The sequence below is a fragment of the Elephas maximus genome, chromosome 27, assembly GCF_024166365.1.
Source record: "Elephas maximus indicus isolate mEleMax1 chromosome 27, mEleMax1 primary haplotype, whole genome shotgun sequence".
NCBI lineage: Eukaryota > Metazoa > Chordata > Mammalia > Proboscidea > Elephantidae > Elephas > Elephas maximus.
Window position 1 is genome coordinate 19,664,347 of NC_064845.1, and position 14,979 is coordinate 19,679,325.

General features: G+C 40.3%; 1 protein-coding gene across 1 annotated transcript in view; it reads right to left on the reverse strand.

Moving 5' to 3' along the window:
* Positions 1-14,979, reverse strand: part of KAT2B (lysine acetyltransferase 2B) — a 105,498-nt gene that overhangs the window by 47,522 nt on the left and 42,997 nt on the right. The window contains exons 3-5 of the mRNA XM_049871108.1: positions 13,412-13,557; positions 8,366-8,458; positions 6,807-6,988 (exon numbers count right to left, since the gene is read on the reverse strand). Coding sequence (XP_049727065.1) covers positions 6,807-6,988; positions 8,366-8,458; positions 13,412-13,557 — 421 coding nt within the window. The remainder of the gene's footprint in view (positions 1-6,806; positions 6,989-8,365; positions 8,459-13,411; positions 13,558-14,979) is intronic.

A 14,979-nucleotide genomic window follows, 5' to 3' on the forward strand; every position in this document is an offset into this window, starting at 1 on the left:
TTCTACCTGTGTTGTCCAATACATAGGCCACCAGCCACCTGTAACTACAGAGCATTTGAAGTGTGGCTACTGCAACTGGGGAGCTTAGCTTTTTATTTTATTTAACTTTACTGAATTAAAATTTAAAACAAAAGCTATAAAATATTTTTTCATTAAACACAACTTTATTGTTTTGGTAGCACTCCATTTCACTTGGCACTCTGGTGGTGCAGTAGTTAAGTGTCTAGCTACTAACAGAAAGGTCAGATGTTCGAACCCACTAGCTGCTCCACAGGGGAAAGATGTGGCAATCTGCTCCTGGAAAGATTACAGCTTTGGAAATCCTATGGGACAGTTCTACTCTGTCCTATAGAATCGGTATGAATCAACTCAATGGCAATGGATTCAGTTCGGTTCCACTTCACTCTAACTGTTTAAAGTTTAGTGACTGTATTGAGCTGTGCGGGAGGTGTAAAATACACACTGGATTTTGAAGACTTAGTACAAAAAAATCTAAAAATACCATGATAATGTTTCACATTGCTTACATGTTGAAATGATAATACTGTGTATACATTAGGTTAAATAAAATGTATTATTAATTTCCCATTTTGATTTCATTTTTAATGTAGCTACCAGAAAATGTAAAATTACATATCTGGGTCCTATCTGTGGCTCACGTTCTATTTCTACCGGACAGCACTGATAACAGAGTTTAAAAAGCATTTCCATCTATGGAGGGACACACAGGAGTCTGAGGCTGGATGTAAGACTGATGTAACTTTTTGTATAGAGATTACACGTTTATAAGTATTATCATAAAACCATAAAACATTATCAAGAAGTACTGAGCAGGTCATTCAACCTTCCCAGGTTAGAGGAAGGCAGCATACATTCTCAATATCTAGCAAAATTTTTCAAATAATAGGTTTCCATTCATTTCCTCTGAGAGTCATTTTCTAGACGTCAATGTATGCTTTTTTGGTTTTGTTTTAACTTCTGAGATCAATCTTATTTTATACATCTGTAAAGGGTATAGAAGATAAGAATATGAGACTGAATGTGGGGTTTTTCTGTTGTTGTTTTAATAAATGACATGGCCACTGTGTGGAATGAGACAGAAAGAAGGAAATGGGACTGTGTGTACATCACCTCTGCACACACAGTCCCCTGATGACTTAAGTGTAGGAAACAATTTTACCTAAATGACTGACTCCAGTCTTCTAAAAATAAGTGATATGGCAGTTCGTTTATTTTGTATGCCAACTAGAGATGGCACTTGTAAGCTGTTTAAAAACCAAAACCAAACCTGTTGCTATTGAGTCAATTCCTACTCATAGCAACCCTACAGGACAGACCAGAACTGCCCCAAAGGGTTTCCAAAGCTGTCATCTTTATGGAAGCAGACTGCCACATCTTTCTCCTGCAAAGCAGCTGGTGGATTTGAACTATCAGCCTTTCAGGTAGCAGCCATGCTCTTAACTACTGACTGGGTCACCAGGACTCCTTGTATGCTGTTTACTGATGGCTAAAATAACTCTCTCAGATTTTTCACATCATTATGATGATTTGCAATCTCCTTGCTTTCTTTAAAAGGTCAAAAGGATTGAAGGCTTTGAGAACAGAAGAATGTCATTCTATTTACTTCTTAGACTGAAAAACCTGAGCTTCTCAGGAATTAGCTGAGCAGAGTCCCTGGGTGGGTAAACCGTTAACATGCTCAGCTGCTAATGATTATCCTATGAGTTATAAATCCTAACCTCTACGATGTTAATGAAGCAGGATTAGAGGCAGTTATATTAATAAGGCAGGATTAGGTTGTATCTTGAGCCAATCTCTTTTGAGATATAAAAGAGAGAATTGAGCAGAGACAAGAGGGGTCTCATTACTGCCAAGCAAGAACAGCCAGGAGCCAAGTGTGTCCTTTGGACTCAGGGTCCCTGTACTGAGAACCTCCTAGACCAGGGGAGGATCGATGACAAGAACCTTCCCCCACAGCCAACAAAGAAAGAAAGCCTACCCCTGGAGCTGGTGATCTAAATTCAAACTTCTAACCCCCTAGACTGAGAGAGAATAAGCTTCTGTTTGCTAAGCCATCCACTTGTGGTATTTCTGTTATAGCAGCACTAGATAACTAAGACAAAATCTGGTACTGCGAGTGGGGTGCTGCTGTAACAGATACCTAAAATGTGAAAGTGGTTTTGAAACTGTAAATGGTAGAGGCTGGAAGAGCTTTAATGTGCCTAATAGTAAAAGCCTAGATTGCCTTGAAAAGACTATTGGTGGAATTATGGACGTCAAACAATCTTGGTAAAGGCTTGAAAGGAAGTGAGGAGGGCTGTCACACTTGAGATGGTGCAGATGGTGAGAAGCAGCAGCAGAGAATGGCAGCAACAGAACCAGGAGATCTATGTGAGACAGTGTGGGAGCCAACCCATGGAGTGAGAAAGCTGACTGCCTCCAGGCGAAAGGTTTCCTTGTGGAGTGGCGTGTCTCCTGGCACTTAGTAGTAGAGCTAGGCTTGCCGACCCGTGGAACAAGACAGCTGAGTGCCTTCGAGCGGAGTTCACTGGTAGAATGCAGTACCTCCAGGCACTTATCAGTAGAGCTAAAGAGCTTTGGAACACTTGCTCGAGCAGGGCAAACACTGGGCCAGCCCATGAGGCCCAAGGGATCAAGAGCCCAAGGAACCAGGCAGCGGAAGCTGAGGAGACAAGGAGCACAGGAGGCAGGACTGCCTCAGGCTCAAAGGGTAGGGCTACAATCTCTGGGGTCTCAAAAGGTAGAGCCACAGCCTGCTGGGCTTCAAAGGGTGGGGCCACAGCCTCCTAGGTTTCAAAGAGTCAGATCCTCACCAACGTGGCTCCAGAGCGTGGTGCTGCCTTTCACGAGTGCCAGCAAGATGGGGCCAGGTGCACTGCTCAAAGCAGAAGGTGTAGGGCTGCCATGCCCAAGGGGCAGAAGAATAGGGGCCTGTCAGGGCCAAGGGGGTAGGACTGGCACTCAGACAGGAGAATAGGGCTGCCCAAATCCAAGGGAACAGAGTTCTGTCCCAATGGGCCTGGAAAGCAGAGCTGAAGCTCAGAGCCAAGGGGTCTCCACCCAGAATCCAGAGTCTGGAGGGCAGGGCCATTACCTAAATGATCTCAGAGAACAGAGAATTATTTTCAAGCCTTGAGATCTAATGTAATGTGTTCTGCTGACTTGTTTGGTGTCTGTTATCTCTTCTTTCCCTCTAGTTTCTCCCATTTGTAATGGAAAAGTCTACCTTGTATCTGTCCCACCATTGTACTATGGAAGCAGATAACTTGTATTCTAGATTTCACAGATGAAGAGGAATTTTTCAGAAGATGCAATTTGTACTTGGAGTTGATTTAAGACTTTTGGGATGATATGATGGGATGAATATTTTATGTGTGGCAAGGACATGAATTTGGGGGGGCCAAAGGGTAGACTCTTATGGATTACATATTGTCCCCCTAAAATGTGTGTCAACTTGACTAGGCCATGATTCCAAGTATTGTGTGGCTGTCCACCATTCTGTGATTTTCTTATGTGTTCTAAATCCTTTCTCTATGATGTTAATGAGGCAGGACTAGAGGCAGTTGTGTTAATGAAGCAAGACTCAATCTACAGGATTAGGTTGCATCCTGAGTCAATCTCTTCTGAGACATAAAAGAGATAATTGAGCAAAGAGGAGAGAGATCGCATTACCACCAAGCAAGAAAAGCCAGGAGCAAAGCACATGCTTTGGACTTGGGGTCAGTGCACTAAGAAGCTCCTAGACTAGGGGAGGATTGATGACAAGGACTTTCCCCCAGAGCCAAAAGAGAAAGAAAGCCTTCCCCTGGAGCTGATGCCCTGAATTGGACTTCTAGCCTCCTAGATGGTGAGAGAATAAACTTTTGTTCATTAAAGCCATCCATTTGCGGTATTTCTCTTACAGCAGCACTAGATAACTAAGACGTATAGGCTTTATGGCAGTCTATCCTTAAGTACAAGTTGTCCCTAAGTCAGATGTTCGTAACCCAGGGACCGCCTGTATTTTAAATATGTAATAATGTTTATATTTTTACTCTTTTTCAGAGCACAGAGGATAAATAATTTAAGCAGTTCTACTGTTCAACCTACTTTTAATTTTTTATTGGTTCAGTCATCACAGGTTAGCTCCATAATGAACACAATCATTTTCTGGGTCCAGTGTTTTCCAGAGAATCCTATTTCACCTCATTTTCATGCTGATGCTGTGTTCCAGAAGTTTCTGGTCCCTTTGTTCTAACTGCTACATGGCTATAAATTATATGCTGAACCAGCATTACAGACCCCGAGGTTCACTTAGACATCAAGATAAAACCTAGTGGTGCCAGTAGCCTGTATATCCCTCATTTTTCAGCAGATGAGACACCATGCTGTGGTGGTGCGTGGGTCTTTAAATTTCCGAATGTGGTCACAGCAGTGAGGTTTTACTCTGAAACAATTATTGATTCTCTTAAATCTTCACAGATTGTTTCCTTCTACTTCCCTTTCTTCATAACATGGCGTCATGGTGGGGGTGGGCGGAGCTGGGTGTTACCTACCTTCATTTCCTTATTTATTATTAACAGAGGCCTTTTGGTCTACTTTCCACCTAGAAATCAGCAGGTTTCAGAATCCATCAGGACATACTCATTTCATTTTCTCTCAGCAAGTTCCTCTGCACCATTGTCTGACTCCACTCTTCCACCTTCAGCTGTCGGCTCAAGACGCTGGACTACAAAGGACTTTTCTGCTGTCTTTCTATTCCCTGTGACCTTAGTTTCTTCAGTGATATTCAAATAATTATGCTGTCATTCAATTGTACGTTTAATGCTCTAGCTGCACAAACCCACACTGGCAGTGACTGAGTTTTTGTGAACAACGTGTGTGGGAGGAAGAAAATGACTAGCATCTTCCGAGCACCTGTTCCCTGTGCCAGACACAATGCACAAACCAACTTGCTGAATACTCTCAACACTCATGAGACTTAGAGGAGGAAACCGAGGGCCAGGGAGGTGAACTGACTTACCTAGGAGGAATGGAGTCAGAATTCAAACCCAGCACACATTCCAAAGCCTAATTTCCTTTTTTTTTTCCTTTAATCAGTCCTCGAGTATTTATAAGTGTCACCCATTTCTTGGTAATTCCTAAATGCTGTATAATATTATCCACTCTGTTTTCTAAAATACAACAACGTTGTCTATGCTCTCCTTCATATTTAATTCTCCTTTTTCTTGATGAAACAATTTCTCTGCTATGAGTGGCAAACACATTCAGGGGTTTGGCTTTGACAAATATTCAGCTTTGTCAATCTTTCACAGATAGGGTTAAAAGACATACATTGTTGAAAGATTTACTATCTCCAACTCTTATTATAAATAAGAATGACAATAAAGATGAGAACCACTGTTTATGTCAAACCCTGAAAGACATAGAAATGCAGATACAATTTAAAAAATTCTGAACTTGAGGAAATCTATAATTCTTATCAATTATACTTCTTACCTTTAAGTTATTAAGGTAAAATACTTCAGATTGTATTATTGTAAAAGGGGGATGAGAGGACAGAGAAAGGTAGCATTACTCATGAAATCAGGTCAGTGACCAGAAATGAAAGCTCATATTCAACTATTCTTATTTCTACAGGTCATCTGTTGTAACAGGAAATTATCAAGGTACAAGTGATCTTTAGCTATCAAAAGCCACTGTCTACTCTAAATCAGAAAAAAAAAACTAGAGCTCCATAATACCCTCTGAAGCAAACTGGATATGCTTATAAACCATAATTGGGGGAAAGTTAAAAAAAAAGATGAAAGGAATGGATAATCCAAGTCATTCTCTTATACGAAAACGGATGTAGGTCATTATATTTTTTACGGCCCACGCTCAAGATTTTTAAAGCCAATTCGATTATTCTATGGTTCCTAAGCAGTAAAACTAAATTCCCACCTTAGGAAAAAATATATATATATCCAATCTAAAAATATTTGCAGAATTTGAAATCTCTACCAATAGGGAAACGGTTGGGTGAATTATGGTACAACAATTCAGTGGGCTAAAATAATAACTATTAAATGAAAGGACAAAAAGAATGTAAAATTTTGTATTGTCCCTAACTAAAACTAATATAAAATCTTTACTCAAATGGGCAAAGACTGAAAGATAATATGTATCATGATATTAGTTCTATCATGGTGCTGAAAATAGAGTGATCTTTCCTTCTTTAAAAAATATTCTTTAATTTCACGATAACCATCATTGCTTTTTTTTGAGTGGGGTTGCTATGTAAATTACAGAGCTATACTATAATCTAGTCAGTGCAGTCCATTAGAAATATAATCCAAGCCACATACAGAATTTTAAATTTTTTGGGAGCCTTACTGAAAAAGCAAAAAGAAACAGGTGAAATTAATTTTAATGTATTTTATATAACCCAATATGTCCAAAATATTAACATTTCAATATGTGATCAATATAAAAAACTACTGAGATATTTTACTTCTTCTAGCGGACAAAGTCTTAGAAATCTCAATTTGTACCAGCCACATTTCAAGTGTTCAGTAGGCACATATGGCTAGTCACTATCATACTGGATAGCACAGATCTAGATAGTCTGGACTCCTCCCCACAAAAAGACGTCATGTTAAGGAAAAAAAGTAGGCGTTCGGGAGATAAATTATACAGGCAACCTTTCTGAACAGATGAAATCACCATGATAACTGGGCAACCCTCTGCTTACAGAGACAGGCAGCAATTTTAGGTCTGTGCCATGCTATATGGAGCCAAAGGAAAAGACCTCATCATCTGATTACCTTGTGTAGTTCTCTTTGTATCCAGAAATATCATCATTTGGAGATCGCAGTCTTCGTTGAGATGGTGCCTCCAGATGCCAATAGTTGATGCGGTTTAGGAACATTTTTGCCAGCTCAACTATTGTTTGTCTTTCTTTTGATGGTAGATGACTAAATTTATACTGTACAAAGTTATTCACACCCTTAAAAGGAGGGAAGGCAATTTATTTATGCAGCCATACAATCATACTGGTTCTGAACACCCACACCTCCAGCACCACTGGTGATTATTAGCAAAAGGACAGACATTTCTCTATTCCCAAAAATCTCTTCCTTTTCCGTAAAAGAAAACAGCAATGCCCAGAGGGAATCCTGCCTAAAATTATAGTGAATGAAAAGTGACAAGACAGAGAAGCTGTGAGCTGAGACGCTACGCCTGCTGCAAACCTGGTGTGTCAAAGAGAAAATCAAAACCACAGACCGGAAAGGTCAAAACCTCTTCAACAATAAAATATGACTATTTGGCAGGATAATTCTTGCTGCACTATCCATACAGCAGCAGGCACATAATGCGGTTTGGGGACAAATACTATGTTTTTACATTACCAAAAATTTTCATCAAAAGGCTGCTGGCATGGATTCTACTAAATTAAAACACTAGAATTTAAATTCTTAACTATTACCCTTCCAGTTTCACTACTGAGTTGAAATGCAACTATGCATTCTGAATTTTAAAGTAAACCAACTTTACAAAAAAAATTTTTCTGTGTGTCTTTTTTCCTCAATATTATGCACTTTTATAAGAAGCTATGGACTCATTTAATCTTTCTCTAAAACATTCACATCTCAGCTAATTTCACCTAAAGAACAATGGCTATTTAAGAGAATTTGGAAGCAAAATAAGATTTGTTTTACTGAAAACTCACTGATAACAATACATTTATTTATAACTGTACCAGCTTGGGTATTAGGTCTCCAACAGTCATTCTCAGTCAAGAACGTTTGAGGTTTATTTAGCCAAACAATGACAGGCTATAAAGCCATGCTGATAAGAGAAACTCACAACACTCAACAGAAAGTCTACACATTTAAGCAGATTCCGAGTAAAATGGCTTCTTTCTTGGAACCATAATATAGCTAGAAGTCAATTTCTGGGGACAAAATTTCATTTTTTGTTTTTGGTTTTTTTTTTTTGCTTGACTTACAACGTTTCTTACATTGCTACTGATTTCCCTCATTTCAATAGGCTTTTTCAGATAGTGCCAAACAAAGGGACAAAGACTTACTTTTAAAACATCAGCACACAAAAAAATCACATCTTATGTTCCTACCAACTACATATTCTACCTAATTTTTTCTTCCCCAAAAGCGCAGTGAATTCTGGGTATACAGAAAACCTAAAAACCAAAAGCTACATCATTTCTTAAGTTAGGTATTCCCATCTGATCCAAAGGGTCCAAGACAAGTTCTATAGATTTGACGACTAGCTCTAGGCTGAGTATGGAGGATGGGCGGAAGATGTAGACAGAGACGTGGAAGGACGATTAGAAGGTTTTTTCAGCCTTGAGGCAACTTTTTACCTGTTCAATACTAGGTTTTTCAAATGGGGGTTTCTTCTCCAAAGAACCTTCGACCACAGGTTTTCCTCTGTGTAAAATAGACTTTCTCAAGAGCTGCAAAGAAATCATGGAGGAAAAAAATCAATCAATGGCAGCTCTCTCAATCTCTCATACATACACACTACACACGTACACACACAGCCTTTAAGGGAAGACACTATATTCTATTTATCTTAACTAAAAAAAAAACATGTAGACAAATCCTTAAAGCAATAAAATGGCTGACTGCCAGGTAGCCCACATCTGCCTTCACACTCATGACCAGAGCCATGGGGAACTGGACACCTTTCATGTTCTGGGCAGCCTAGACCACCCAGAAGTGGTCTGGACATTTTTATTCCACTTACTTCCCCTTCTTCCCCCTTCTGTTTCTAGCTTCTCACTGACACAGAGGCGTGGTGCACAACGAGTGCGCACTGCACATTCCCATCTAGGCCAGTGCAGGTGTACTGAAGCTTTTGGGGGTAGGGGGTCTTATTTAAACCCCTGAAAACCTGAGGTCCATTCTGCAGAAATGAGGGTAGAGGAAGGGCTGCCTATGGCAGCTGTAAGTCATATCCATAATCTAGGGCCAGGATCAGTGGGAAGGAATTCAGTAGCACTCTCAATTGGCAACTTTCACTAGCTGTGGTCTTTGTTTCATTTCCTCTCCATCAGTAGAATGCAGGCCAAGCGTTCTGGCATCTCAGTGCCCACAAAACAAAAACACTGCTCTTAATTCCTGCCACTGGAATTTAAATCCCTGAAAGAGCAAGTATCAGAGAGGAATGGGAACATGGAATCACTTACCAAGACATAAGCTAAAGATATTTTGATATTCAAATTCTTTACCTTCAACTTTTGTTTGAATCTCCTCTAACATGTGGGCCAGGTATGGTATGGCCATGCACTGATTTTAGTTACTTCTGTCCCTTCCTTCTCCATTTACTGCCTTTTCAACAGAAACTAAGAAATGTCAACTATTCTCTCAAGCAATAATTGAAACGGATGAGCTTTCAAAGTTGAAGATGACCATGTATCACAACTGAGCTGTGTCTTTACAAGGACCTCAACTCCTTCTAACTTGTTGCCGTCAAGTTGATTTCGACTCATAGTAACCCTACGGGACAGAGTAGAACTGCCCCATAGGGTTTCCAAGGAGCAGCTGGTGGATTTGAACTACAAAGCTTTTGGCTAGCAGCCAAGCTCTTAACCACTGGGCCACCAGGGCTCCTAACCCCTTCTAAAGATGGTATACAAATGATTGGCATTGGAGCATTGGTTGATCCTTTCAATGTATTATGTTCATCTTTACACAAATAAATTTGTTACAAAGATAAGTCATTGCAAGTATTCCTAAATATGTACAAAGTTTGATTATAAACTTTAAATATAAATATTTCTGGTTGCTTACTTTTTTCCCAGTTAAAATAAGACCATTTAGGAACCTGGCCCATTATAAGTTTTAACTGATGGATTGGGGAGCTGTTGAACCTCAGTTTTTCATCTACGAAATGATGGAGCTGGGAAAAGTGGGCATATTAAAAAAGTTAATAATAGCCGTAAGCATTTGCATCCTTACTTTGTCTGGTACTCTGTTGAACCTCAATTTCCTCATCTACAAAATGATGAAACTCCAATAAGCGGGCATATAAAATTTTTTTAAATAAGGGCAGTAAGCATGCCAGGCACTCTGTGCAGTTCTTTACACGTATCATCTCATTTATTAGGGTCGCTATGAGACGGAATCAACTCAACAGCAACAGGTTTGGTTTTCTGGTTTGGAAATACCTTTTGAGGAAGTTGCTATTATTGTCTGCAATTTATACTTGAGAAAACTAAGGCACAACTACATGGCTAGGATCACATTTACTAAGTGATGGAGCCCTGGTGGCACAGTGGTTAAGAGCTTGGCTGCTAACCAAAAGGCTGGCAGTTCGAGTTCACCAGCTACTCCTTGGAAACCCTACGGGGCAGTTCTACTCTGTCCTATGACTGTGAGTAGAATCAATTCGACCACAACGTGTTCTGGTTTTTCACAGTTGGACTCCAGAGCCACATTTGTAAGCACTAGGATATACCTCAAGGTCCCTGGGTGATACAAGTGGTTTGTGCTTGACTGCTAACCTAAAGGTTGGTGCTTCGAACCCACCCAGACGTACCACAGAAGAAAAGGCCTGGTGATCTAGTTCCATTAAGATCACAACCCAGACAACCCTACGGAGCAGTTCTTCTCTATACCACGTGGAGCTGCCATGAGTCAGAATCGCCCTGACAGCAGCTAACAACAGCAGACTATACCTCAGCTCTAAGAAACTGCTCTCCACTGAGTTTATTTTCAAGATATAAGGCTAAGGCTTTTTTTTTTTTTTAAATGCTACTGAAATTTATAACAAAATTTAATTATTGAGATATAGGTGGCACAGGAGCTGCCTTTCAAAAGCTAAAGAACAGATGATTTCTAAGTCATTTACCCAAAGAATAATTTTTTGCAGGGAGGGAGGGATAAAGTTAAATATTTGGGATTTTCTTTCCACAGGCAAATCTATTTGCACTGATATTTCATGATGAGGGAGGAAAGAAAGAGAGAAACTGTGCTTCAAAGCAGAGCAGTACTTTCTGGCCTGCTTGGTTGCTTATAAACAGACAGGATGGAAATCTTGACGCCACGTTCACTTCTAGCAGGGCGGTGGCCAGGACTGCCACGGAGCTTAGTTACAAGACAAATAATAGCTGCAGTCACGCAGATGCTGATTTTCTTTAAGGTCCTTTCCCAAAGAATCTCTAAACAGTAGGAACCTGCCAGGGCTCAATCTGGATGATTCAGACCTCAAGGCCATGTCAACAAGTTGTCATCTGGACTAGTCTAGTACCTCCTTGTGGTGGCAGGAAATACAGTTGTTAGTTATCGTTCTGTCTCTTTCTCTGTCTCTATCTTTCTCTCTGTCTCTTGTCTCTAACTTGCTCTGTCTCTGTACGTCTGTCTCTCTCTATTTCTTTCATTAACCTTTTAATAGCTGATAACCCCCCATGACCCAAAATCCCACCCCTCTCCCCTATCCAATCCCAAACTCCCATTGGTGCGATAAAAAAAAGTTAATAAAAGGGCAAAAGGGAAAATTATGCATCAAAAAGTTCTGATTAAAAAATAAAGCTATAGGAATTGGGTATAAAATTGTACACTGAGATTCCTGGCAGCCAAGGCAAAGCAGAAAAGTCAGCGGAAAAAACTTAACTACTCCTGACACACAATATGAGACACAGTGCTCATTATGAGAGGCAAACTATTCCTTGTCTTTAAACTCTGAGCGGAATTTTGTTTCGTTTTGTTTTTAAGGTCTTTGTAAGAGTTTACACTATGCAACTTAGTAAACAATGCCATCCATAACAGGTATACATATGTATTTTTTTTTAATTCTACGTGTGACTATTTCCTCTGGCCACCTCCTTTATGAATCCATATTTTAGCAATCTGGAATATTTCTATGTGTTCCCACCACCAGTCCCCCTCCGATGTCTACTGGTACTGACTATAATGTGATGCTTGGGGACACATACATTGGGGAGAAGGGAATGGACTGGATACAAATGGAGCTAAAGTGGAACCATGAAGAAGCAGCTACAGGAAGCAGTAAGTAATAATTGATGGCTGCTGTCAACACCACACAGAAAACCATAGGCAAGGTACCTGAACAAATCTGGAAAGTCATTTCTCTTCCCAGTTGAAGCATAAAAGGCCTTAGTGCTACCCTTCCACCTGTATCTCCTCCCACACCGGCCTGCCTGCTGTTCCTACATTCCCATCAAGCTCACGTGGGTGAACAGCCCAGATGCTTGTTGCCTCCGCAGCCCTTTTCGTGATGGCTGCTGCCCCCACTTAGGTTTCTGCTCATCTAAAACCTCCTCAGAGAGGCCTTTCCTAACTGTCCTTCCTCATCAGTGTGTGTTCCCACCTACCACCACCCCTTCTACTCTCACTCCACTTTACCCTATGTTATGGATTGAATTGTGTCCACCCCAAACATGTGCTGTAAATCCTAATCTCACTGTGCCTGTGGTTATAATCCCACTGGGGGATGGGTTGTCTTTGTTATGTTAATGAGGCAGAATTAGTGTAGGGTGTATTTTGAGTCAATCTCATTTGAGATATACAAGAGATTAAACAAGCAAGCAAGCAGAAATGGGGGAAGAGAGATGCCAAGCCACTTGAAGATCACCCAGAAGGAGAAGTTCAAAGAGACAAGGACCTTCCTCCAGAGCTGACAGAGACAGAGAAAGACTTCCCCAAGAGTCAGTGCCCTGAATTCGGACATCTCGCCTCCTAAACTATGAGAAAATAAATTTGTTTGTTACACCCACCCACTTGTGGTATTTCTGTTATAGCAGCGCTAGGTAACTAAGGTACCCACTTTGTTTTTCTTCACCACACTTATTACCACCTGCAAACATATTATTTACTTGTTGATTGTCTGCCTCTTCCACTGAAAGGTAAACTCCACGAGGGCAAGGACTTTGTTTTGAACTCTGCTCTACTATCCCTAGGAGCTCTAGAGGTGCAGTGGTTAAGAGCTCAGCTGTTAACCAAAAGGCCGGCAGTTCAAATCCATCAGCTGCTCCTTGGAAACCCTGTGGAGTAGTTCTATTCTGTCCTATAGGGTCGCAATGAATCAGAGTCAACTCGACAGCAACGGGTTTTAGCCACTATCCCTGCTGCCTACATTACTGCCATGCATGGAGGAGGTGTGCAATAAATAACATGAATACTGGATGGATGAATGGACAGGTAGCTGGTAAGAAATCTGTGAGTATATGCAAATAGAGATATTCAACTTTGTGTACAAGTATGAAGGCTCTCACGGAAAACGATGTGTTCAAAGTGAAGTAGGTCACTTTACAGACTCCTTCATGAGAAACACAATGCTTCAGCAAATCCTGAGGGCAATATGTATCATGTGCTGGGAGCTTGGCATAGGAAGATGGGACATATTTGAGCAATGAGAGACAGAAGAAAGCCTTTTAAAATCTCACCTTGAAAAGGTAGAAATAAACTTGTTTGGTATCTGCATCTTCTTCCTTGTGGACACAAGTAAAGAGATATTCCACATCCAACACTATTCCCAGAAGTCTGTTCATTTCTTCCTCTGACACATTCTCCAGGTGGGAAACATGAGCAGCTTGAGACAAAGATCAAAGGAACGTATGTAAGAAGTTAGTTGGAAATCATGAACACTCTCCATTTTAAAATACAATGTTCTCATCAATCCATTAAACCACATTTTAAATAAGAGGAAGAGGAAGTTTCTAGGTCCCTGTAAGATCAAAGTCTTCTCATAAAATCTACTTATAATTAAGAGGCTGCCACATTGTCGAGCCTTATATTCCCCATCCAACACCAAAAATGGGCCAGCATCTAAGGTATTCTAACAATGTACAAATAAGAACAGGACCTGATGGCATCAAGTCTGGTCATGATAATGTTAAGTTCTTATATGTCTCCATACAAGCAAATTCTCTACCATGCTCAAGGTTCTGTGATCCTAGAGATGGACCCAGGGCTTGCAGGGTCTGTGGTTCAGGGCAGCAAAACGCCAAGTTCCCTGAAGTTTTAGTTCTGTGAACAGCTTAGTCTGCCAAAAGTGTTATTTTAGTATAAAGACTAAAGGCCCTTTCCCTCAGCCTTTCTGACTGAAATACACAAAACTTCACTGTCTCTGGAGCAAAGTCTAAATGGCTATTTTAGCTTGAGATTCAAGGTCCTCCACAGTCAAGTCCCAAACCCACTTTTCTCTCCTTTGTCGTATGTTTTAGTGTAGTTTAAATACCCTAACCACAGACCTTCTCGTATCCCCAAAACCCATTCTCTCTCCCATCCAAATCCAACCGATTTTTCAAGGTTATCACATTTAATCCTCAAACAATCCCATGAAGTAGGTACAGGTAATCCCCAATTTATGAAGTACTTGAGTTAAGACAAACCGCACTTAGGACCACCTGTTTTGTTTTTACATCTTATTGTTAGTGATATATACTACATACGATGTTAAAATATATCCGCAAGTTTCTATGGAATATTTCCAACCCCCAAAGACAAATAAAGATTGGGTTTCTAAAGATGCTGATAATAAAAGGCAATAATAATGAAAACTAAAAAAAAATGAAGTATTCTACTTAACAGCAGAACTGACTTACAATAGAATCATCACAACGGGACTCTGTCACAAATCAGGGACTACCTGTACTAGTAATCCACTCAACAGGTAAAGAAACTGAGGCTCAGAAAGATTGAATACTATTTCATCAAATATCACTCAGCCAACAAGGCAGAGCCAAGACCTGAAAGTTAAGAATGTTTGACCCAAATCTTAAAGTACTCACAAACTTTAAAGCAATCAATATATTTTTATTGATTAACTGATTCATTTCAAGTCACTTCTCACTTGAAAAAGGCTCTCTATAATCCAGTAATCACCCACTAGCCCAGGAGCTCCTCTGGGCAGGAATCACGTCTTCATTTGAAGTACCTGTCACTATGTTTGCCACATAATGGAAGCCAGCACTTTAAGACCTGGAGATCTGCTCCCATAAACATTACAGCC